A 26,498-nucleotide genomic window follows, 5' to 3' on the forward strand; every position below is an offset into this window, starting at 1 on the left:
TATGTTTAGTTTACACTTAAAAATTCAATTAAACTTTCACAGCAAAAACAACTAAATTTTACCACACACTGATTTAAACGAACATTTTAATTAACTAAACCGGGTTTTTCGTCCACCATCGACGTTAATCGATACAAAAACACACGACCAAAAACAATTTCAAACATAAATGCGTTTTGAAATAAAAATGCTTTGAACAGAAGAAAAGGGGGGTGGTGGGGAGGGTGGTGTGCAGACGTTTTCAAGAGCTAATTTGTTGTATAAAATTTAATTGAAATTCTAACAATGAGCAATTCTGACTCACAATCAATTTTCTACGATTGAAAAGGATATTTGAAAAAATATAACTACACGATTCCTTTTAAGCAATTTTAGTCAAACTTTTAGTAAAACGCTTGAGAAAGTGAAAGCCAACCTAGAAGAAAATTTCTTCACATGTTTAACCGAAACTGGGAAAAGTTTTAGTGGCAAAGAAAATATCTAAAACGGTTTGAGCACGTCTCATCTATGGAGGCACAAATAGATACAGTATTGAGTTTTGATCATTAATAAGTATATTCATAGGGGAAGGAATATGCACGGTTTCTGGAACACACAAAGGAATGAACAGGATGCATAGGTGGGTACATAACTAATCTCCTTGTCTTTGCTGTTTACAAAAAAGTAACTTTACATTCTCCAAATTAGAAAGTTCTTATATCTGTTTATAAAGCGAAGCAGTGGAAAACTCAATTCCCAGAGCCTCTTGCAAAATGTTTTAATTTCTACATAATTCTACAAAATTTATAATCATTTTATTTTTAACATTACGATAAATCTCAAGACTGGAAAAGCCTTTACTTAACACGAACAAACATGCAACGAAATTGACGAACTGTCTGAAATATAATGAGTGGGTTCCAAAATTGATGGTGTATTTGAGAAAATGTTCTGCATCAACTGTCCGTGAGCGTAAAGTGCTTGTTAATGCTTACGTCATCACACAATACGTCAATTATGGATTGTATACGGTAAATCGTATAAAGGAGTATCAAAATCTTAAATTAGCATCATATTTCCCAGATGATATGAAGCATGTACGGTCGCTGATGGCAGCTGACGTCATCTCTACTAGGTTCTTGTTACTAGCCACGAGGCAGCTTCTAGCCTAGAATTTGATTAGCTACAAAGGAAACTTAAACGAACCGCTCGCTTTTCGCAACAATATTACATGGATAGTATGCAGCGATTCACTTAACAACGTTCTATTAATATGCTTAATACTGTTGAGCTGATTATTAAGACATGTATCAATACTACAGCATACCGCAAAAAAGAGCTGAAGGCAAAATGATGCTAAATTCAATGTATATGTTGGTATCAACTAGTAGCCATTGAAGTTCATTTTCAGGCCTTGAAGCGTAGCCATCAGTGCTGCAAATAAACAGTAAATATTGCCATCATCAAAAACTTAAGGCTCTTGAATTACAGAACAGTTACGTATGCTAGTTTTGTGGCACTCAAGGTCGAAGCATCAACAAACTCTTCGCAGAAATAATTTGTAATGGTATTTGTCTTTGCTTTCGTATTTCCGTTCACCTTCGAGGGCTGGCGACTCTCCTCACACAAAGTGAAAGTTTCGATCATGCAAACTCCTGGATCTGTTGTCATTGATCCTAACCAATCAGCCCTTCTCGCATGTTACAGGACAAGAGATAGATATATTGATGACAGAATCCCTACACATAGAAACTGTACTATGACTCATTTTCCAATAACCCTTTAATGCATGAGGAAGACCAGTTTGTTGTACTGTACAGACGGTGCCATGTTATACCCGTCTTTAGTGATAATGCTTGTTCGTACTGACTTACATAATACAACAACAAAAATCAAATGAAAGGTTAGCAGTTACTTGGTGACTCAACTTTGCAAATAAAATAAGTAACTGACAAAAGGGTACCTACAAAAGACTTCTCTTCATAGCGCTCACAAAGTTCCAAAAATGCCAATTGGAAAGTTCTTTACATGAGTTGGCCATTGAGATGATAAAGAGAAGAATTTTATACCACACCAATCGGCTCCGTCAACTGTAACTATAGAATACAGAAAAACATTACTGAGTAACAGTACCGAGTACAAGCATAGTACACGTTACGGAAGCGTCAACGAAAAAGGATGAAGAGAGAGTTTTGAAGGCTTTGTTACCAAAAAAGAGAGCTATGGTACACACCATTAAATGTCTGACTGTGTGATTTGGAAGTGCATACGATCTTATTTACAGAGGCGTTGATAATTGACTTTGATTCTGTGTCTTTGTCTTTCGTCTTTTTCAGCCGCATAACTAAAATGAGACAACATAATAATCATACCTGCAGCATCACTGATGTACAGAAATGATACGAAGACGGATCTACTGAATCCAGCTATTGCTGAATGCTAATTTGGATGCTTATTTTTAGTTTGTCTAGGATAGAATCAAATTTCAAACATTTCTATGGTTATACTTTTCCTCAAATAGAAGACACAGCTTCTATTTAATTCCCTTTAAAAAATCACGTCTTCTATTTAAAATTTAAAAAAAAAATTAAAAATGACGTTGAACAAAGAATAGGATAATGTTCACAAAAAATATAATATTTCATCAATTTAAGTAGAAATACGCAGTCTTACCAACTTTATTTCGAGCTTTCGTTTGCGCGGTAAGAAAAAGTACATTCGGATCGTCATTCTCTGAACTTGGGAATCGAGTAACAGCGAGCGATCTAAATGCAGTCTTGATTGACGACTGTAAGGAGAAGGGAAAGGATCTTTGTTTTTAAGATAAAACTAACATTAAAATGGTGTTCTTCAGTGTAAGTAGCTATAAATCGATGTATCTTTGAACTAATTCATTGTTTCTACCTCGAAAGAAAAACGATTCCAAAAAACAAATAACGATAATATTAGAAATTCCATAATAAATTACAGCTCTACACAAAGTTTGAAGTTGTACACGTGGGAACGAATGAGCTGAAATATAATATCAAAGAGTATACCGTACCTTGTTTTGTTCTTTCCTCTCATCCTTTTTGTTTGGTTGATTCATCGAGCCAGCAGTCCAATAATCAACCTGCAAGTCTAATGTCTCATTCTGCATGGGACTTCCCCACTGACCTTGCGGAGGAGCCATGCTTTTCTCCATTGATGATTCACGACTGCAAAGAAAAATGGCCTGATAAGAATCTTATAGGCCTAGATTGCAAACATGGTTTAAAAACTAACAAGCTGCAAGATGACTGACAAGCTAACTTTATAAATATATTCTGGCCAACAAAATGTTGCCACAACATGCTTCATAGCACAGTCCATGACCTCAATTAATAATTTTTACCTTATTGCTTAAAGACTTATGCGCAACTGGCATGCTTGCTTTTATTATCATGCAGTACGATATTAAGCCGGTTTTGGAATTATTGTCGCGAAGCGTGCCGGTTGCGTAAGTGTTTTTAAGAAAATATTAAACATCAGCATGAAATGTGACTCAAACCTGTTTGGACTTGACGAAAGATTGGACGATGCATTGCTGTTAGTAGGTCCAGGCGCTGGTATATCACGTGGTAAGGATTGCGTTGTTGTTGGTTCTTCGTATTCTGCAATTACGTAACAAGAACACAAGTAAGTCCTCAGCCAAAACAAACTATGTCTCAATATTGCCATAAAAGGCCTCCAAATTTGCCAAAACAACAGAAATTAATCATAGCAAAAACGAATTCAAAAACAAGAATTCAAAAGTTTGCATTCAAAAGAACAGGATTCAGTAGATCCTTCATCGTGGCATCTTTGTACATAATGGAAAGTGATTATGGAAAGAAAGAAGGGCCTCAAACCTGTTTCTGTAGCTGGCCTATTGACTCTGACTTCCTGTTGAATCAAATTAGAACTACATTACTTAAAATACTTAAGGGTTTCAAAGTTAAGGAAAACAAACAACATCAAAATAAATCACAACTAACGGAGTAAGAAATACTTTAACGTTTTTAGGATCCACTCCTTTATTAACTCATTTAGGTGACACAAAGACGAAACCTTTATGCATAGATATATAAAGGTATGATATCATTTTCTTACCATGACAAATGGCACACAGGCCTGTGAGGATTCCCCTTCGCTTCTGAAATAGCGAAAATAGCGAAAGTTTCAAGTTTGTTAGAAAGATAAGGTAAATGATAAATAAAACAAATGGCAACGTTCAAGCTACACAAGTAGCAAAAATATCTTTTCAGACTTATTTCCTAGCTTGAAATTTAACGCAAACGACACAGAGCTCTAAAAGTTGTCAAAACAAAGAAGAAGAATGAAAAATTTTCATTAGAACGACTTTGACGATTTCTACTGCCTACACCTGGCGTTCACAAAAATAAACGACGCTACGCTTAACAGTGAAAAGTTTAAAACAGAGTGTGGTTGTCATCATTCCGTTATAAAATACACGGGTGTTTTAAGTCATTACGTTTTTCCAGCTTTGTGTGTAATAAGAGCTTCAGCAACAGGAAGTGTTAGCAAGCTGGATGCCGACTTTGTGTAATACTGAATTCGCCGTTCAACCTCATCATAGTCTAGAAAACAAATGAAACCTTAAAATAGCAAATCGGAAAGAGATTCATAAGATGTTGCGAGAAAAGGAGGCTTAAAGAACATAACAAAAAGGGAGGCTATAAAGAGAGTGGTACTTCAATGGCCAGCTACTTCAACAACTAAAAAAAGTACTAGTCAAAATGTGGCTGTATTAATAAAAAACGGCCTAAAAGGGCTTCAAAACTACGGGATTTTGCAGATGATACTACAAATTCAGGATTTCGCAGATTATACTACAAATTCAGGATGATGTCTGACGAGAAAGAGTATTTTGGATTGTGCAACACGAAGCAAAGTGATGCTGCTATAAACGTTTGATGATTATTACACATTTAGGTCATTACCTTCATCTCTTTTAGAGGGCTGCTCGCTGTAATTTCTCCAGAATTGGTCCATAAACACTGAGTGATAACACGAATCTTTACTCGCCAGATACTTGGCAAGGCGATGATATCCTAACAGCAAAGCAAAAACAGATGCCGCATCAAAACAGCAATACACATGCCTATAATTTTACTGTGAAGGGTGGAAGACAAATAATGTAGCATATTATAGACTTTGTTGTATACTCTGAAGGTCTTTTGAACTATACTGAAAGTAGCATTTCTAATTGCATACAAATTGATATGAAGAAATAAGAGTATACATTCATATGCATTTATTTATACACAAAAACCTGTTCAGATCTGCCCATATAGCATTAAACACTATATGAGAGGCCAATAAAACACTAATTTGAACAAATAACAATGTAAAAAAGGTTTAAGCAAGTTCTTACCTAGAGGAACGATAAGAAATCGCACATATCCTTGGAATTCAGGAGACTTCAGAGAAAAGCTATCGACATATGATCTAAGTACAGCACTAACGTAGCATTCTGGCCCAATTACACAGATTTTCATTGGTGGAGGCGATGCTGAGTGCTTATTGCAGCTGTAAAATAACAAGAGGTTACCAGTGTAGCTGTGTCTGTCGCGCATTCGAAATAGCATTTACTATGGAATTTGATAAAGAATTATATACTAGTTATCATCACAAATAATCAACGGGAGTTTTGAAATTCTGTCTAACAGATAAAATACTGTTGTTATTGAGTATTATGGACAAGAAACATCATGGTTAGGAAGGAAAAACAATCAACAACTTACTATTTCTGTAACTTGCTAGCAACAGTAGCTATGACTGAGCTGACTTCGTTGTCGTTCGTTGTACAGATGAGCCTCTCTATACGATTCATTAACTTCATGGCCAAGATCTGAAACGAATGCAAATATAAATACTGAAAAATACAACGAATATGTTTCATATTCCTCTTACTTGAAATTTTTTCAAAAAATTACAATAAAGAAACTATGTAATTAGCATTTTCCGTTACTTGCAAGTTGACAATTCTGATTAACGAGTAAGATATAAAACAAGATTCAAAGCCACTAGCATGTTATTAACTGATAGGCACGTCGTGCTATAATGACCTTTCAACCCTGTGTTACCTCAAAGTCTCAAGATAGCAAGGAATAAAGGAAATAACTAAATACTTGTCACCCGACACTCATCGGAGAATAAATGTCAGAATAAATAACAGAAAATTTATATCCAGATGCGGTTCCAAAGTAAAGTTTCCAGTTTTTCATCAATCAATAGCCGCAAACCTCTCATTTAGTTGAACAGTCTCAAAGACCCTATTTTAGAGAAAAGTCGGGATCTTTCACTTTCTGAACATTTTCCATAATTCTAGCCAAGGTAAAAATATCTTTTTAGAAACTTCCACGCAATATTGTTTTGTATAAGCTGATAATGAAAATCGATAGACAAAATTTTGAGAGTAACGATGCTTTAGCTTAATAAAATCGGAAAGAAACTGTAAAATTTGCTACAATTGCTTGCGATTAAGTAAGAGACGGTTGCCATTGTTTAAAAATCAATAAGTGGTCTCACGCCAATTTACTTTCAACTCCATAAACGAGAATATCAACCCGCGGAATATCATGTTAGAGAAATTCTAAAACTGACTTGTTCCTTCCACTTATGAAAAGCAGTGATGATCAATAAGCATTTTCATTTCGCCAACCAAAAATTTGGAAAAAATTAGAACATGATGTCACGCTAGCCCCATCTCTGCTTGCTTTTTAATGAAAACAACATAGCGAGTAGTTTTTAGTTTTATCTAAATAAATGTTGTAAACTTTCCCCTGTTTAGGTTTTAATCATTGTAATTAGGCTGTAAAGGGCCTTCTGGAAAAGCAGACGTTCTTGGCTAGTAGGACTACCTTGTAGTAAGAATTTGAGACAAAATGAAAAAATGAGAATCTTACCTGCCCGATTGAGTCTTTGATCGATATTAAGAAAACTTTTTCAGGTATGTTGTCATCTGCGCTTAAAGCTGCTAGCATTTGATCACTTAGCGGCTGTACAGAGAACTGGGAAAGAGCATCAAAATCAAGGCTTGACTTTCTTTTGAGCTGCTGGCGATCTGTCGATTCTGTTGGTTCGCGCCTTTCTTTGAATGACAAACTTCGATTGGCAACGCTTCTAAACGGTGACGTCCGTTCACTGCCTGGTTGCAACAAGGGCTGCTGGGTGACCAGTAGGTCGTTTCTGGCCTTTGGTTGGACGTCCTAAAAAGTTACAGCAATCTCTAAAAAATGCTAATGAAGTTTAATATTAACTTTGAAGCAAATTGAAAGGGATTCTTCATGCATGCGTTATATAATGGGTGTGATGCCCTCATGTTTATCAAGTGCCTCAAGGCCTAGCTAAACTCCAAAAATATACCTTCTGTTGATCTGAATCACTGCTTGGACTAAGCTCTTTACTATCATCACCACTTTCCATTTCTCGTCCGCTTCTTGGCGATGCTTTCTGTAAAACAGATGCATCAACCATATTGCTTTGTCACGACAAAAAACTATGATACTTGAAATAATATCATTTTTGAAACCTTCAATAATTTAAGAAGAATCAAAATCATACCGAAGATACTTCTGTTTGATGCCGAAGAGAAAGCAGGCAGAAATTAAACGTTGTTATGGTTGTAATGTGTACAAATATTTTAAAACAAAAATTTTAATCGTTATGTCAAAATCCTGTACCAAATGACATCAGTATAGCATTTTTCCTACCTAATACCAGTTAAAAAAGATATAAATTTAAATCAAATTTCTAACTCGCGAAAGATAATATGCCATAGGCATCACTGAATTAGTCGTGAGGCTAGTTCCCATCGAGTATAGGCCGATGCACTAATAGTACCTAAACGCATCAAAACTACAAAAGGATTAAGAGATGCCTAAAGGCACGAGAAACATTGACGATGCCAAAATCAGAGCGCAAATATTCATGTAAAGAAATATTCAGTGTCAACGCCAATATTAGAGTTCATTTGTTTGTCATTTAACTCACTGTAAATTCTTGTACAGCTCAAATAACTTTCATTTGTGTAAAAATTTGACTTACTTATGATTTTGACATACTGACAAAATGTCGATAGCTAAATTGCCGAACAAATATAAACAGAAAGGGCAACATTGTAGAACGCCGACATCTTTGAACCGGAAAACTTTGTGAAACATCATCAAAGTTTCTTTTCTGATTTATGTTTAAAATTGGCAGGAAAATACTTCTGTTCTCAAGGAGACATAAAAATCTTCTCAAAATATTCAGTTAGGCAATTGCCGGTTCCAGAAACAGAATTTCAAAACAGAAGCAGAAGCAAAACAAGCAACCACTTACGTCATCAGCTTTTTCATGTGTCAGCGTTTGACTGCTTTCGTTTCTGCTAATCTGATCAAAATACGGTCTGTAGAGAAAAATGTTATCTTAGAAACAATACATGCACTGTAATCATACAAAATTTCAACAACTATATGTGATGATTTGGAAAGTTTCATCATTAACAGAGCAACGCCCATGCTATAGTTGAGTACAATTTTCTCATTTCAGAGTTTCATAGAATTAAACTTAATTAAACTTCACACAAAATTGCTAACTGCATTTTGCTTCCCTGTTACTATCTTTCATATTTTTCCTGGACCCTTTGCACCTTCTCCTAGCGATGCATACTTTGTATAATGCGATTCTTTTTTCTACTTCATCTCAGAGGATCTTCCCACTGGCAGAATATTAAGATGCTGAATAACACTAAAGAAAAGTCCATTCATCCAGAGTTGTTTTGACTTTTACTTTCTTAACATTAAGGCAAAGCCCAGCCTTGAGCCAGCGACCGCGAGAAAGGTAAATAAAACCAAGACAAAGGCGACATCAGGACAACGCCCTGCTTTCATTGCTTTTATGGAAAGCTTTAACCGTTTTAGGTTTTTAGCCCGATAGAAGTTGAACGCCTAAACAAAAACCTCCTTCTATCTTATAACATTTTTTCAATAGAAGGAAGATAGGAAGCACATGATCTTTGTAAGCATTTGTATTTTGATGAAATCTTGACTATTATGAAAGATATTTAAATCTCTAATCGGCCTAAATGATGCTTGATTTGAGCCGGACAGATGATGAAAAGACAGTAAACTGCAAAGGCCAAATTTCATACTAGCCTTAATTTGGGGCGTTGGTTTGATCCAATACTGAAAGAATCACCCAACATTTCATCAGCGTCGCTGTCTTCATCTTCGTCGTAAAGAAAATCAATCTGATTGTCATCCTCAATCGGCTCGATCGGGTCAGCATACAGCTCATCAGTGATGTCATCACCGTAGCCCTATTAGCAATAAAGTTACAATAGCCACGATAAGCATATTGGGCGATCAGTTAAAAATAATTGCCAGGCTGAAGATTTTTTTGTTAATGATGAATTGGGTGGAAAGCAAACGAGAGCTTGTCGAAAGTGGCTGAATTTTTCTGGAAAATTGTTATAACTTAATATAGAATTTTATACCTTTATATAGAAACTTTGGCTAAATATAAAATTGGATATACGGATGAAAGTGGGGATAAAATCGGTGTTGATGAGATTGAAAATGTTCAAGTTATTTTATATTGCAATCGGCTAGGAAATATATATAGTTTTACGTTTTAAAAATGTTCCTACTTAGCTACATCAAAGCCACTTTTATTGTTCTGTTCTCGTCTTGTTTTTGCTCAATTGTTAGAAAGACAGTAAGAAAGACTCGAACTTTCTCTCTATATCCTTTCCAAATTTAGAATATTCAAAAATGATATTAGGCTCAAAAATGAAAAATTATCGAGACTCAGCGAAAACTAAAGCATTTTTATCACAAAAGTGTGTACACCGTTCCGGCAAAAAATAGTGGCCCTACAAACAAATCAGTGGATTTAACCTACTAATTGTTTGAAAATATGAATTTCAAACAAATTCGCAGAAATATTTTTTGCTTTGAGCATTTTCAGATGTATGAATGTTTTAAAGAATATTTAGGAATCCTGAATTAGGTGACAATTTCGATGAAGGTGAAACGCCATGATGCATTAAAATGATCAACTTACTGTAAGGTAAAGGTAAAATCTACTGTTTTAATATCATTGATTGATTAACATAGAAAATAAAAAAATTACCTCTTGGTTCGCTTTTAGCCTCCTGAAAATTGCATCCATGAATTTCTTTTTAAACGTCCTGGAAGCCTAAAGTTAGAAAAGGTAGGTTGTTATCATTATAAATCGCAACTCATTTACATATTTACATATGGATGAAGTTTAAAAATGTTATTAGTTTAAAAGAGATTTCTACTTAAACAGCAGTATCGATAGAATTGAGAGACAATCTGCTAACTCAACTATCATCTTTTAATCATCTTATCATCTTAAATATCTGAATTCGATTCTTTAAACATAGTTCATAAGATATGATCGAAGACAAAATCACAATCTCTCTTCACAAACCGAAAAAGCAGGACGGATATCAAATGCTAGATTTGACTGGAACTTTTCAGTAAACGGTCAAATCGGTGCAAAAATATTTTTAGTCATATATGATAAAATAATAATCAGTAAATCATTTTACTTCAAAAATAAAGAAAATGAATTCAAAAAATTTCAGGCCCGTGTTATCATCAAATGCACAGAGATTTCTAATACTTAACGAAGGAAATTATTCAACCCGCAAAAATATAACATCTTTAAAACTAGAATTGTGCATACCTTTCTTCGAATCATATCCCGGGGATCCCGCGGGTCGAACACCTTGAAAGGGAGAAAAACAAAAAATTACAAAATTGAAATTCGTAAATAGCATCTACCGCATGTTTTTTAAAGAAAAGATCATAGGCACGCGATATGAAAGGACACGGCATACGAAGAATAGTTTGTTCAAGAACAGTTACCCTTGCCTCCTCCATTTCGCCTGCGCTGAATTCAGCCTCGCTTCCAGAAAGATCGTCATCAGCGTCTTCGTCGGTGGAGCTTAGATTTTCGTGACCTATAAAATTCAAACCGTCAAGAAAGAATTTTAGCACAAAAAGATTATCTATACCATCGTACCATTTAATTTAAGAAAGACGAATAAATATAACTAAGAAGCTTAACATTCAAAGTTTTGTGCCCTTTACATCTGTTTTGAGGCTCGCAAATCTCATTAAAATGTCAAAATGAACAATACAAAGTAACGAGCTAAGATTCTTCAATAATTCAGTTTTTCTCTAGAGAGACACCAGGCATATAATCATAACGTCAACTGCTACAATGAAAAAACAATGGGCTTGGAAATTATGGTTTGTGAATTAGTAAATTTCATTTAGACCAATTACCGAGGGAATAAGCCGAAGCATTACCTGATTCTCTTCTGCCCGAAACTTCTTGATCAACCGATTGACTGAAAGAAAACACCGGAAATTCAAGACATAATATTAAGTTTTAAGAACACTAAAACTGTACAAGATTTAAAGCAAAGATTCCTTGATAAAGAATTCACAGTACCAAATATGTTACAATGGATTTCCAATATCTTGACTGAATTATGCTAAACACGATTAGGGGTAAATTTACACCGGGGACTTTTCCCAGGTTTCAAATTTCACATGGTCTTGATGGAGACAATGTATTGGGAACTCATTAGTTGTCAACTTGATGAGACAAAGTTTTGACTAGATTAGTAGTGCAGAGCAAAGCTTAGCGGAAATCGAAAGGCTGAACCCTTATGATAATATTAACGCTCTCTTGTAGCACCACACCATGGCTAACAGCTAAAAGAATCATACCTGCTCAGGGATGCTAGTGTTAAAGTTGCAACCGGAGCTTTTTCTTCTTTTATATACAGCTGCAGATTATTTGGAGCATAGCCTTGGAGAACCTATGGTTTTAAAACACTGTAAGCAAAAGGGTTAAAAGAATGCCTGATTATAAGATTCGCTGGTAGAGAAGGTTGGAGAATGGAACCAAAAAGACAAAAAACAAAAAAATCTTAATATGTCCATCATGGCACACAATGGATCCACCATTCTTGTGAAAAGACAAAATCTCGGCTTTCCTACTCAAACTGTATTGAAACTTTTAAGACTGTTAGCAATTAAAATTTTCCAAGAATCACTTTGTACACGAGGGGATAAATAATATTAAAATATTGCGAGCTTAACATTTCACCGGGTAGAAAGAATAGGGAGAGCAAGGGTTACAAAGAGAGTACAATCAAAGGATTTGGTTAATACAACATAAAAACAATACGATGAAGAAAGTGAAACGAGAATCTTCGGAAAACATTTTAAGTGAGATTCATGATTTTGTCTCAAGATACCTGTGCCATGTCAACTTGACCGACTGCAAGTGTTTTGTAACCAAGCATTGTTCTCCCTTTGTACTTTTTCTTTCGTTGTAACATAACTCGAAGGAGATTTCCACGACGTTTCAGGAAATGAGGATACTGGTAAAAAGAAATGCATAAAAGAATCTTGGTTATATTCATGACATCCTCGGCATTTCAGAGGAGAACGTACCCAGATGAGGGGGGTGAATTGATGAGGGGGTGAATTGATGAGGGGGTGAATTACATATAACCGCTGAATTTATTTACTGGATCATTTGCTAGAATCCACAAAGTCTGCATCTAGAAAACAGGTAAAGGCAAAGCCAGGGTCGTAAATAAAAATGGCACTATCTGGGAAAAAATCAAACGAAAAAAATGCTAATCTGAGTAGAAAACTGCAAAAAAATCTAACTACAATAAGATTGAAAAATGGAAACTAAAGACGACTTAAGTATGCGAACAGAAATGTTTTAACGACCAAAAACCCGCCTTAGAAAATAAATTTTTTATTAAGTGAAACCCAACTATGTGGCCAAAAAATCAATTCACTGCATGAAACAAACTGGGGAAAAACTAAAGCGAAAACAAAAGCGAAAACTAAAGCGAAAACTAAAGCGAAAACTAAAGCGAAAACTAAAGCGAAAACTAGGGCGAAAACTAGGGCGGAAGATCGAGCTGAAAATAGTTTCCCAGAGGTGTTGAATGTTTTTCAAAGATATAAAACCTTTGGTACTTCAAGAATTGGACATAGCATGAGTACTTTTATACCTGCATACTTGACTCACTTTTATGTTTATAAAACAGGCTGAAATGTTCAGAGAAAGCAAACTTTTAACTGTGAATGTGAACTGCCGTTGTTGTGGTAACAAGCCTCAGCCGCTTATAAAGTATGTACGAAAGCTAGTTATACCAACGAGAAATGAGCTGAGAAACTTGCGCATGAGTGCAATACGGGACTGAACGCTGTTGACGTACAAATTTCAAATTTTTATCCGCTCTCTGCCACTTTAAAATTCAATAATCAACAATGTCAAAGAGTTGTTTGGTCAGTTTTTTTGTTGGCTTTTCTCGGGCTCTTTCGGGGGCACGTTACTGGGTCGTTTTGGGGGAGTTTCACCTTTACTTGTTAACAGTAGAAAAAATGCGAGTTTCCAAAACTCCTTTAATGTTTTCACGTTATTCGTTTAGCAGACTTAGACCTCGAAAGGGAATTTTCGATGACCGTATTTCAAGGTTGTAGAGAAAAATCGAATGTCTGCCACAAAAGACCATAAATCTTAGTCTGTTCTAAAAGCAGCCATATTAATGCGATTTCGTGGGATAGCATGGACGAGGGCAAATTCGTTATTTTGTGAAAAAATATTATTGGTTATCTAATGTGGTTGACATACTTGCAAAGAAAATGCAAAATCCAATTCGACATCAATTGGGCCACTTTGTTGCAATGGTATACAATCGGAGCGCAGACTTCTGCGGGAACCCTGCGAGATAGAAAAATCAATTCTTTTTTAAAAGTAAACGTAAATATGATAGAAATTTAAGCAGAGGCCAAAGATTGCTGAATTTCCCCCGCACATTCATACTTGCTAAAGGATATTGCTTTTATCTGCGTTAGTAAAGGCCGTATCACCTACTTTGATCTATAAATAGCTAACTAATTATAAAAGCAAACGTTCATCAATAATAATACCGTTGTTCTCAGGTCAGTTGTCAACTCAGGGGTTTTAAGGATGCTTTGTAAACAAAGTTGACGAGTACGATGTTGGTGCTCAGCAATTTTTTCTTTTCAAATACAAAATTTCTATTTAGTCAGTACATCAGCCCTTTGCTCAGAAATTTATATGATGGTTTTGTCTCAGCTCGCTGCTAAGCGAATAGATTTTGGAAGCCAATTGAATTTAAAGGCACCAAGTCCCGACGCATTTCGATGGCCATTTAAATTTCCCATTGGTTGGACTATACAATAGACCTATTGTTACGAAATCTAATGGGCAACATAGGCAGTAGAGGCTAACTCTGAATGGTTAAGTGACGAGATATAGTGCCTTTAAAAATAAGGTCAAACAGGTACGCTGACTATATACCACTGTAGCTGAGCAAGAGACACATTTTAAAAAGTTTTTGAAATTTCAGAGAAAAAATTGATTACACAGAAAAAAAGAAAATCTCATATTTGAAATGTTGAAGAACAGGTTCTTAGTAGCAATGGCTGGCTGGCATATCTGACTGCGAGTTAATACTGTCGTTATACGGAAAAAAATCGGGTTGAAACACGAATATAGGATTTTAAAGATTATACTTATTACTCATCATGTTATCTACAATAGATGATATAACGTCATGTCTAATACAATAATTCACATAGTGTCCCTTGTCTTCAGGCTTAGGAGTTATGACTCATGATTCATCAGCAAAGGTGGGTCACAGCGGCTTGTGAAAGCTGACTTTACAAAACATGCTTAGGTCTTTTATTCGTCGTATCAGTAAATCTGTTAAGCTGATTTCCGTTAGAATATGCTCTTAATCATTTGAGTATACGATTGTATGACGGAGCTGGAAAATTCACTTTAAAAGTAACATTATAACAGTGCCTAATCTAAGCATGTTTTCCCACTAATAGTGGTTTTGCAATTTGAAATAGTAGTCTAGGAAAAGTAAAATTAATGGGAAATAAGAAAAAAGATCTACAAAAGCTCTTTTTAGCTGTAAGAATAAAAGGCAAATTACTTCAAATTGGCTGTTATCCCTACAATTTGTTATTTTCACATAGGTTCCCACCTCCCTACTACTTCTACGCGATCAATACTTAAGGCTACCAAAACTTGATTTGTTGATAAGAGTTCATTTTTGTATTGTGATTTCCCAGAAAAAAACGTTTTTCAGCTTGACATTTGTTCAGCGTCGTGTTTCCTTCGTTAATTTAGCACTTTTTGGATCAAGTTAGTTTTCTTAAAAAATATCTTAGAAAAATGTGGTGTCATTGTAAGGAAATTTAGAAGGCATGGTCAAAAAAATTTCCCTTCAATCATCAAATTAAAAGGAATATGTACATGGTTATATGACAAGTCACCGCAGAGATACATCACTGTGATCTTTGAGTACTTTTTTGGGTTCAAATTTAACTAGACATGACTTATGTGCAATTAAACAGGTATTCTGAAGCAATATGACTCCCATTGATACTATCAATGCAGTATGGTCGAAAAACAAGGCACCGATTTCCAACCTTGGGCAAAATTAACATAGATACGTTTATCGCAGAGACTATGAAATACAGTCTTTAATTCTTTAGTCAAGAAAACATATTTTTTGAAATGATTATAGCAGCTGTAACTAGGATCATGTTTTTCGTCATGATTTGTCAGAATATTCTGAGGATAAAGATTGTCTCAAAGAGCAAAAAATTTGAAAACCAGTTGACCCCAAAAGCTCCACGACTGTCGCGTGCATTTGAATCCCGTAACACATTTGCTCTTTACTTTCTGTCTGAGAGACAAATTCCCTTCTCAATAAAAAATTAGGGATTTGCAAACTTATTGTCAAATTACTGTTTTGTCTTTGGGTCTAAGTTTGTCTGTTTCTCTAAAATTCTCTCATTCTAGACACTTCAAAGTTAGTGACCAAAAAGATGTCTATGGACAATTTGGAGTGTCTTGGCTTAAGATAAAACTTATATTTGTGAACCTTTACAACCACTAGTGAACTGCATTATAATAAAAAGTACGTGCGCGGGAGAGAAAGTTCTTGAAAACGACTATTTTAAAGACAATAGGTTTTAAGACTGTGGTCTAGACAGAGTTAATTTTGCTCAGAGTTGAAGGGACAGGCGAATGACAATGTAGAGTTTTAGTAAGCGTCTTACTGCGTCGCGTCTAGGAACACTTTCAAAGACAAACCAAAATCTACCTGGCGAAGAGGTTGCAAAAAAACAAACAATATGGTTCAAATTGCGGATGCCAATACGGATCAATGCAGATAAATTGTTTATTGTGAAGTAAAATAAACTCGATCCGGTATACTTTGGGAGACGTCTGCCTAATGGGACGTAGGGACATCGGCGTACCTCAGAGACTAGAAACATCTTCAATTTTTGATTCAAGTAAATTTGATAAATGAACGGTGGTTGGGGATAACAAAGTAAACGGGGGCAAAACTCGAAAAAATTCAAAGCAATCAGCAACGTTATACCATATTCTTTTTGGTGGAGAGTTAAAAATCTCAGTGTTAAAGAATACACGACTTTTTCAAAGAACCTAGCACAGGGCCTAGTTCCTAAATTTCTTTGTTTCTGGATTTCTATTGATCAAGTTGTAGTACCTAAAGTTGCTTAATAGCTTCTTTTCTTCAACTGCCCATTTAGTGGCATGGAAATAAGAAAGACGCACGAAAAACATCGAAATTCTAAATTTTGCTTATCATTTTAGCTAGAAAATAAGGCCTAAAACAAAAAAGGCAAGAAAGAAGATTTATAGATGTCAAAGTAAAAACATTCTCTCAACATACTTTGGGTGTGTAAACTAAAACGAAACGTTGCACTGAATAGACAGAGGAGCAGTGATTATTTTAGACGGAAATAGCAAAGCCTACTCAACGAAACATTCGACACATGCATACCTGAGCGTTGACTGCAAATGAATGGAAATCAATGAAGTGCCTTAGGGATGTTGTTTTTAGTAGTATATGACCATTAAACTTTTCGGTCTTCTAAATGTAGGTTCCTTATAAAATCGTTCTTTATAAAATGGTTTCTTATAAATTTGATTCTTGTAAAAAAGCGTGTATTGCAACTGAGAGAATATGTTTCAGCATCCGAAAAAGTATTTCCTTCCAAGGGCTGTTACCATCTGTTAAAAAGAAAGAATTATACAAAGCTTGCTATCTGTTAAACATCTCTGGCAACAGGTGCTGAAATTAAAATTCTCTTTAATTGAAAACAAGGTGGTTTAATATTCACAGCTGATGCACTTTGTGGTTCACATAAACCGCTTTTAGAAAACATTAAAACATGCTGAGAAAAGAATGATAAGAAACAGCGATGCTTACTCGCATAGATACACTGATTACCAGTTCTGTCAGGTCTTGCTCCAGGGCTCTTGAAACCTCCATTCGAACGATTCTTAATGTGCAAACTCTGCAAAACAATAAAGGAAATCAGACCGAGGCTAGCTGCATGAACTGTCAAATTATGGCCAACGACAAAAGTTATGACCAACATTGAATAATCAATTAAATAAACAAGAATTTGGACAAATGAGGTTTATTTTTCTTATACAGAAACAGTGGACAATGATTCACATTAGAAGTTTCATTAAAAGTTAATGGAAGAGCAGCCTTGGTTTTTCTCCCTGAGGCGCAATGAAATCTCACTGGCTTATGAGACTACCAAATTCGAAAGAATAAAAATTCACCAGACTTCAAACTTATAAAAATTAATGGATTACTGTCAAAGATTTTAACTTAACTTCTTAAATGTTTTTCATGTTTGATCGTATGATATAGTTTGGTATTTGACATAATAGCCACAAACGAGAAAATAAAACTAAGCCAACTGAATTATGTGCTAACGGCCATGTTACAAATCGGATTTAATATAACACCAAGCCATGTTTAGGTCTCCACTGAAATCAACGTTAAAATTCAAAAAACAAATGCATTGTGCATTGACGGGGATGTCTGGAAGATTACGTCATAAGTGGCGATAATGATGATGTAAGTTAAACAAAAGACGAATTTTGTTCTATTAACGTAAATTACATAAATATACGATAAGACTGACAACACGATGATATGAAAAGGTTTTCCCAAAGTAATTATAATGATGGATTTGTTCATTTTAAATAACGAGAAATATAAGGAATAAGTGGCAAAAGAATCAAATGTGATTGCGGCCAACTTCATTGTTGCAACACGAGAAGGTTCCCAAAAATCGACGTCTAAAAGTATGATCAAAATGTTTGATAAAGCAATTCAGAACAATTGCGAAATGCACTTTACATGAATGCATATTTATATAGAAATGACTTTAGATTGGAAACAATGTCACAATACAAAGGAATATCAACATTTAGGCTCACACGGACAACTTTTGACAGGAATTCTACCAAGCGTTACATAGCATAAATTCGTTACTAATTTATAACTGCATAATCGAATTAAAAAAACACAAATATAAGGTTAAACGGAGACCTTGCTTCCTGGAAGGAAGTTGCCAGAAAATCATAACACCATCGAAATTCGTCGGATTTCATCGATGGATATATGTAGAAATTTCACTGATAAAAAGCTAAACGAAACAGTACTTTGAAAGAATCAAACAGTTTTAAATTCTGAAAATCACAGTAATTACGGTCATAGTGTTCCAGACAAAAACACTTTGCATTGAACTAGCTACCTTGTGTCTTCGTCTTCTCTTGCCCATTTTTCAGTGAATTTTCTCGACGATACATTCATTCCACGGCCGTACCAAGTCCTCGTTGAAGCACCATTATACATTGAGTTTAAACAATTTTTATGCCACAATATAGTACAGCATTTCGCGATATCCCGGCTACGCTGATTCACTGACTATCAAACCAATGAGCAATGCATGTCTCTGCTGCAAAACTTTATTAAATGAATGACCAGCCAGTGGCCTGCCTTTTAGAGTGGGCGCATAGCAGCTGCAAGACGTAGTTGTTCCGTACGATTCAAACTTCACCTTGGAAGACTTCAAACATTGCACAGAACGCAACTTAATGCGATTTGAAGCCACGGTCGAATTCACGATTCAACAGCAGCTATTTCACCTGCAGGATTTACAAGAATTTAATAAAAACTCGTCGATTTGGTTCATCAGGCGATGTTTTGCGTTGTCTGTGGGACGTTAAAGCACTCGTTGATCTCCTTTAGACGCGAAAAATGAACACACGTCGCTAGAAAACTCATCTTTAAACTTATGAACTGTGCACGAGGATCAAGGCAAGGAGGATGTCAAAAGGAAACTGACCAACCAGTTTTAGCTGCAGAATTGGACATTGATGTCTAGCTGATATAAACAGGCTATTTAGCCAGGGCATTAGAGAGCAAGATTACAAATAACAGGTACTATTGACAGTGAACTGCAAACTGCTTATCAGAAAACATTGCACAAGATTAACACCAAACACAAGGTTTTGACTGAAAAAGGGAAGCATCAAGGTTGTGCAGTGCGTAATAATATTTCCATTAGTACACTCATCTTTTAATAATAAACCTGCTATATTAAAACGAGCCGTAACTTACAAAAAACATTTAGAGACAATATTACTGATCACCATCAACCTTATAAAACAGCTCGACAATTTTTTCATTGTGAGCTGTTTCTGATGAAATGGAAATGAGTCTTTTCGATGATTAGGCATCCATTGTCTGTTCACTTGAAATAGATAAATGGAAAGAGGAGGTCCTTTTGACTTATTAGATATTCTGTTTGATAGTCTTTGTGTTTCTAAAAAGTAGCTTTTATAGCATTTGGTATTTATTTATTGAATGAAAAAAATCTGCTGCGTTTATAACGAAAAATCGATATTGTTGTAAGATCCCATTTATTCATTACAAGGCTGAAAAGTTATACCTTTCCGGGAAAAACTGAGCAAAGACGATTTGGTGAAAATTATCATGCTTGTGAAGTTATTTAAGAAACTTTGGAAAACAACTACAGTCTCTTAACCTTTAAAAACATTTTTAATTTGAAAATAATTCAAACGAACACTACGATTCTTTGCCTTTCAATTTGATTTGATTGGTCGCAGCTAAAGAAATATTTTGTTGACCATATCCAGCTTTGGAATAAACTGCAAGCGTTGTATCTACATTCTGAAATGCTTAAACATATACTAAACTACAGCAGAACTGCAATTGCCATTACTTGCTATATCTATCTTGTGAATCGTCGTAGTATATGCGAAGTGTATCTATGACGTCAGATTTACCTCACAGTGTAACCAAACCGATCATTTCTATCTTTCCTTATTCCATTCAAATGGCCAATGCAAGAGTTTGCAACTGAAAAACTATGCAAAAGATAAATTTAAAACCCAGTAATACGAAACATGACAGAAAAGCCTGCAAAGTAAAACAGTGCATAGGCCTCGAACGATGAACGGAGAGCATAATAAAAAGACGGTTGTCAAAATGGAAATTGAAGTAAAACAGGTGGTCTGAAATGGACTTTGAACACAGAAGATTGAACAAAAACACTTATAATGTTTGAAGACGTCAAAAAATAATGCAGTAAAAACAAACGACGAAGGGCATGACCTAAAAGCTCGCAGCAAGCCATTCATTAAGCATGGCAGGGGATTCTCCAGTAACTTTACAAATTTGAACAAATGAGACAGAGGGAACAGAAAGTACCAACAATCTCACGAATTTTGTGAGTTTATTGCAAAGAAATCATAATCGTTTTGAGAACTCACAGCTGAGCGTCTAACGTCTAATGCCATTGCAAATGAAAAATGGTTGACAAATTGATTGGAAGAAGTTAGTTAATTATTAATTTCTAGGTATTTGGCACATGGAACCAGTTTGAAAAGAATATGCTGAGAAACCAAAGACCTGTAAGTCGTTTCGTATAACATAAACAGAGCCACAAATGCTGTGTTGTTTTAAATGCATGCAATAGCATATTGAAAATTCCTAAAAACTAGGCTACCCACAGACTAGCAATCAGCAGGTAACAATTTTGTGATCAGTAAAGTTTTCACATCAATGCCACTCAAAACTGGCATTTTTCTAATCTGTGGAGAATTATTTATACATATCTTGACAAAGATTTTGAATCTACGACATAGCACATCTACAGATAAGAGGTCGACCTCGACTACATTTTTTGTTCACTAGCGTGGGCGCTGTGCGGTCTCCTGATCTGATTGGCTCCTCACAGCTTACTCGTGCAAAGTCGCTTCGTGAGTAGGATCTAAGTCAACTACAGAGGTTGTAGTGAACAACTCGCCTTTAAATCATGGGTCATATCATGAAATCATTTACTTGGAAGGCGAGAATTGAAAAGATAGGAACATTGGAAATATATTACTAGATTCTCCTGTTGGAGAAGAACAAATCTTTATGACAAGCTGTGTCCCATTCCTCACATATAGACATTTACGCATACAATAGCCTTTTCGTAACACAGGACACTTCACTAATTCTAAACTATGTCGCATATACATAAGCTCCAAGAACCCCAATAATAGCATTTCCTCAAGCCTTTGCAGTTCTTGTCAGTTAGTAAGTAACTTCTAACTGATAAATAACGAACGTCATTTGCAGCAACCAGGTTCATCCAGCACTATATTCATCAAAAATTTTGCCAACAAAAAAATCAAAAAGGCACAAGTACCTCCATACTCGATAAACCTGAGCCTGTTCACACCTTTGGTAGTTCGCGTGAGAATCGAGGACGTCGCTGACTCGATTATTTCAAAGAGAACTCAATTCGTTGGCGGCGAGGTCGGCGATATCGGGGATGGCTTACGAAAACACTTGTAATAAGAAACGTAGGAAGAAGGAGAGCCGCCTTCACTAATTCTTACGAAAGTTTAGACAATTGTAAACCAGGCTATGAGAGCCACTGATAAGAAAACACAGTTTTTAAAGCAACCCAAATTAAAAACAAATAACGCTAGATCTGCAAAAGCTACCGTTGTCTTATTCGTAGTATTATTCGACAAAAAGTTTCATCAAAGAGGCAGATAGGTATTATTTCCCTAACGAATAATAATTGAATACATTAACTTTAAAACCAGCGTTACAGGAGTCATCAAACGAAATTTACCATAGCTTATGCTAATATTATGTCAACTTAAAAGTAGAAAAGTTAGCGTTCAGGTGATCAATCAAATGAAACCTGATTGGCAATAAAAACATAGATTTTAGAGGCCATGAACTTGCTTTTCGTTGTGCCAACAAAGGGGAATCTTATAGCCATAACATCCGATCTGTTTACGTTTTACTGGCTTGTTCCAACAAGAATTAACTATAAAAACATTTATTTCTAATCACGTTTGAACTAGTAATATCACACAGTAGTTGTCTGGCCACCAAGTAGACTGTTGATATGAGCTGTACCTGGTATAAAACCGGATTCTTATCAAGAATTTGCTTTCATAAATGATGATTAAATTGAAAACTTCGTGATGAATTAGTTTTATATAAATTCAGCATAATGTACAACTGATTAAGCGCGTTGTCCAAATGCATTTCAATGACCATCCAATCGGCCATGTCAGACTGATTCTCAACGTTTCGGGTACCACGCAACCGAGAGCGGGGGGCGGTGTGGCTATGGCCTCCCCATTTTTCCGAAGCAAATGATGTCAAAGCTGCAAAAAAGGTGAAAGAAGCTTTGAAACCCCCGCTTTTGTTGGCCTGCCCCCCCCCCCACGTTAAACTTCGTGTCGTGGGCCTTGGTTTTCTCGTCTTAACCCCACCGCAGAGGTTTTCTCATCATAAACCGCATAGGTGACTGACGGGACAAAGTGCCTTTGAAGAATAAAAAAGCTCACAGAAAGCCTTGATAGGAACGTTAAGTTTCAAAACCTTTGTATGATATGACACACTGTTTCTAATAATTCCAATGTCTTTCTTATAATATTCTTTCCAATTTATATTTACCAATGAAAATGCTTTCAAAATATTTGTGAAATTGGGAGCTTCAGGGTATTGGAAATTAAGTATGGTGACATATTATTTAATAAGTATTTTTGAACAGATTCTAAGGAGTGCGACTTAAGGTAAACTAATCTCCAGTGCTGGGAAATTAGATTTTCTTTAGGGGGGTTCAGGCTCACAATTTTCCAACAATGACAACAGAAACAACCAAATAAGGGTTTTGAAAGCCCAAATTTTGTAAAAGAAACTTGAAATTTGGGTGGGGGGTGGGGTGTAGCTTCAACTCCCCATAGACCCCATATAATTTTCACAAATGCAGATCTCCATGAAGGAGAAACTTAACCAATACGGATACACAAAGATGGCAGGAAAGTGGAACTTTAAGAAAAAATTCTTCAAAATATTCCATAAAGGAAGTAAATAAACTACTTGCATAGATTTTATAAATAGGGAGCTGTAAAAGGTTGGTTAGGCAAAAACTTATAAATTTAGTCAGCTTTCACCTGAAGACTCATTCAAGTTGGAGCTTATACCAGAGGGTGGTGCTTATAAATATCATCTCCAAGTTGCCATTAAAATGGCTCATTCTTTAGCTTCAACACAATATTTTACACAAAAGCTCATTTCATTTGCAATTTTATTTGAACATTATCATTTTGCATATTCTCAGAAATCAAACGAAAGTATAACTAAAAGCAAAAAAAGATAATTGAATTAATAATATTGAAATCTGGCAGTCTCTTCATTATTTCTGGCAGTCTCTTCATTGTTTTATCTGAATCAAGCACCAAGTGGGGCTTTTTAAGGGGCAAATACTGCCAAGCTAAGATAGTGACTTATTCATAAGTTGGGCTTATAAGCAAATTTTGTTTCCAGGGTGGAGGATTGTCCAAGAGGGTCTATACAAGGGGGCCACCTGAAGAAAAAACAGTAACCAAGGGTTTTAATCTTCTTCTGTAGAAAAATTATTTACTTTCAGGCCCAGCAGCAAAGAGGCATATTTTGCAGCACAATTGTTGTGAAAGAGCAGAAAGAGAGGAATTGGTCAACCTATCAGGTTGTGTTATTGTCACAAGATGATTACACATTTTTTATTCATAAGAAACTGGTTTATAAGAAACAGGATGGTAAAAAATTTAAGAAACTTCAATATATACTAGGCTCAGGAAAAATTTTGAAAAAAATTTGAAATTCTATTTTAAAAAAGAATCCAAAAGTTTTTGCTTTGTTGAATTTTCTTTGAACAGATAGCATACTTTAGATTTTGTTTGGCATTGGTTTTTAGCGATGATATGTGTTTATATTCTTCCAAAAATGCTTAAATCCAAAACAAATCTAAAATCCATTTCAGGTTCCAAAAATAAGAAACCAACTACGAAACTATTGGTAATAATAAGCCAAAGTTTGGATGCCAAATTAAGAAACCTTTAGAACTTGCTGCTCAAAGTTTCTTATAAGAAGAAAATCTGTACTGCTTCTGGTCTTCTAAGAGAAAGTGTCACTCACCTTAAGTCTTTCTATATCATTGGAAAACTTGTTTGAAACAAGGTGTCTATCTATTTTTAAAACTCATTTCATATGGGCTTTATTGAATTTGTTTTGTTTGTTTTTAAAACAGGTAGAAATAGAAATATTGAATGATTTTTTCATATCAAACACCACAAAATTTGCTATCTTTGATTATTAGCTTTGTTGAAAAACAAGCAAGATTGATATCAACCATTAGCAATTAATGGGCTCTATTTCCTTTAGAATTATCTTTTTTTAAGACAGGCAATGTTCTTTGCAATCACAATATCAATATTTGTACGAATATTTCCAGCTGCAAAAAGAAGCAGGCTTGAAATCCGATAACACAAATACAAATATATAATTACAAACGCTGAAAATTATGAATTAAATAAAATGGCATGTATATCCAGGTAACTTTGATTTTACCCAATATTTATATCTTGTCTATGCACACAAGCATTGTGGATTGCATCTGGGAAGACTTTCCAAGTGTCTGTGACCTTTAGGCTTTTTTGGATAATTTTATGTCTTTTTATTCAGTTCCATAACATTATATGTTATTTAACATATTTTAGGTCAATCTTCTTTAACAGGGCTGGACTTGTGTTGGATGTTTTTCAAACAATGATATTAAGTAAGTATATATATATGTCAATAGCTTGCTTTTTTGGAACTCTTATTGAATTAATTTGTGAAAAAAAGAGTCTTTACATGGTATGTGTTTTAATGGTGCAGTTATTGCAAATGAAAGGGGTACTGAAATTTCTGCAAATTGCTATCTAATTCCAAACAATGTAAATGTTGGGCATAGTACCTATTGCAAAAGGCTTTGCTTCAGTCTAAAGAGAGAATATTTTTAGCAAAAATATGATTTGATTTCTAATAACAAAAATTGGCTTGGTTTGTTCATCAAAGAGGAACGTCTTGTAACTTGTTCAACATGAGCATAATATAACTTTAAAACTCGGTTATAATCTTCCTTTTCCGACAGTGATGTATAATTGACTCATTTCTTCGATGCAATTTACTGACCAGAAAAAAACATCAATATAGTGAAGGTCATGTCAGATACCTTTGCAGTGATTTAAGTTCTCCCAACCAATTGCAAGGTGCAAAAACAACTTTCATCGAAGCTATTTAAACTCTTCGATGTGCAAAATAATGGCACCTAGATGGAATATTCACACGCTTTCCTCGAGCAAAAATGAATTTGTAGGTATTATAAACTCAATTGGCTTTTAAGTGCAGAAAGAAAACTCCAGTATTTTTGCACTCAGCAGTTACTGAGGATTTAGGCCTAATGGTAGACTCTTTCCCCTCTGCAATCGGCAAACGTGGGGAGATTTCACTGCAGGTAATTCAACACATTAAGTTAACTACGAAGTGCAAAAAACCATTTTGTCCAAAATCCACATCAGTTCTGGAAGAAATTTAATAATCTGTTTTATCTTGAGTTGAAAAGTGTACCCCCTTTGTCTATTTAGATAAATCTAACCCGTTTGGGTTGCTATCAAATACGTATATTGAAAACAAACCTTGGGACACAGCTAGACGAAGTTCCTTCCACTTCCCATTGTGAAAACAAATTCATGGGCCTTGGTTTCGGCAATTTCTCAGCCATGTTTAGGCTTTGCAGTAGTCTTTGCACAAAACTTTCTCGTTTCTACATAGCGCAGATGTTTGTGAACAACCAGCGATCAAGTTCGACCATCACTTTGAAAAAACTGATATTTCCGCACGGTATTTACCCCCGTGGAGGGCCAGTTTTCTGACTTGTACAAGCCACTTTATTGATGGTCACAGGGGGATAATGTGTGCAAATTAATTTAGAGGGGGCAGGCAGATCGAAGATGTCTTGGAATTTGGGAGGAACTGACACATCTTTATGGTTTGGAGCGGATGTTGAGCTGAATATTTTCGTGAAATAACTTACATATCTATATATACCGGTTTGTTGGTCAAAGGACTCGAAAGATGATAATTCTACAGATCGTGAAAGCATTAGACCCCCGGATATGCTAGCGGAAAGACAGTAAAATTTATGCTTAGAATAATTCTT

At 35.3% G+C, this 26,498-nt stretch overlaps 1 protein-coding gene across 3 annotated transcripts; it reads right to left on the bottom strand.

The window, feature by feature from the left end:
- On the bottom strand, positions 1–26,179 carry LOC135694243 (phosphofurin acidic cluster sorting protein 2). Of its 3 annotated transcripts, XM_065212941.2 has the most exons (26): positions 25,975–26,118; positions 18,690–19,083; positions 17,342–17,429; positions 13,690–13,779; positions 12,290–12,415; positions 11,757–11,848; positions 11,331–11,371; positions 10,884–10,978; positions 10,702–10,743; positions 10,120–10,185; positions 9,141–9,304; positions 8,326–8,392; positions 7,369–7,455; positions 6,909–7,211; positions 5,745–5,851; positions 5,375–5,529; positions 4,941–5,051; positions 4,472–4,577; positions 4,090–4,132; positions 3,849–3,882; positions 3,509–3,611; positions 3,023–3,176; positions 2,653–2,767; positions 2,213–2,323; positions 1,947–2,075; positions 1–1,413 (listed from the first exon to the last, which is right to left on the bottom strand). In XM_065212941.2, exons 2-25 carry the CDS (start codon positions 18,788–18,790, stop codon positions 1,969–1,971), a joined length of 2,508 nt encoding a protein of 835 aa, XP_065069013.2. In that variant the 5' UTR covers positions 18,791–19,083; positions 25,975–26,118; the 3' UTR covers positions 1–1,413; positions 1,947–1,968. The 3 variants fall into 3 exon arrangements, with proteins under 3 accessions (XP_065069013.2, XP_065069017.2, XP_065069006.2); XM_065212945.2 differs by lacking the exon at positions 18,690–19,083 and having other exon boundaries at positions 25,975–26,179; XM_065212934.2 differs by lacking the exon at positions 25,975–26,118 and having other exon boundaries at positions 18,690–22,606.
- Between the last annotated feature and the right edge of the window lie 319 nt (positions 26,180–26,498).

The sequence above is a fragment of the Rhopilema esculentum genome, chromosome 10, assembly GCF_057945365.1.
Source record: "Rhopilema esculentum isolate cy_ngs chromosome 10, ASM5794536v1, whole genome shotgun sequence".
In the NCBI taxonomy this organism is placed as follows: Eukaryota; Metazoa; Cnidaria; class Scyphozoa; order Rhizostomeae; family Rhizostomatidae; genus Rhopilema; species Rhopilema esculentum.

Excerpts from the sequence above, each read along its gene's own strand:
- LOC135694243 (XM_065212941.2), bottom strand. The coding sequence starts at position 18,790 with ATGTATAATGGTGCTTCAACGAGGACTTGGTACGGCCGTGGAATGAAT. Across the intron at positions 11,849-12,289 it reads GTCAAGTTGACATGGCACAG|GTTCTCCAAGGCTATGCTCC; the intron begins GTATCTTGAGAC and ends TTAAAACCATAG. Across the intron at positions 9,305-10,119 it reads GGCTAAAAGCGAACCAAGAG|GGCTACGGTGATGACATCAC; the intron begins GTAATTTTTTTA and ends TATTGCTAATAG.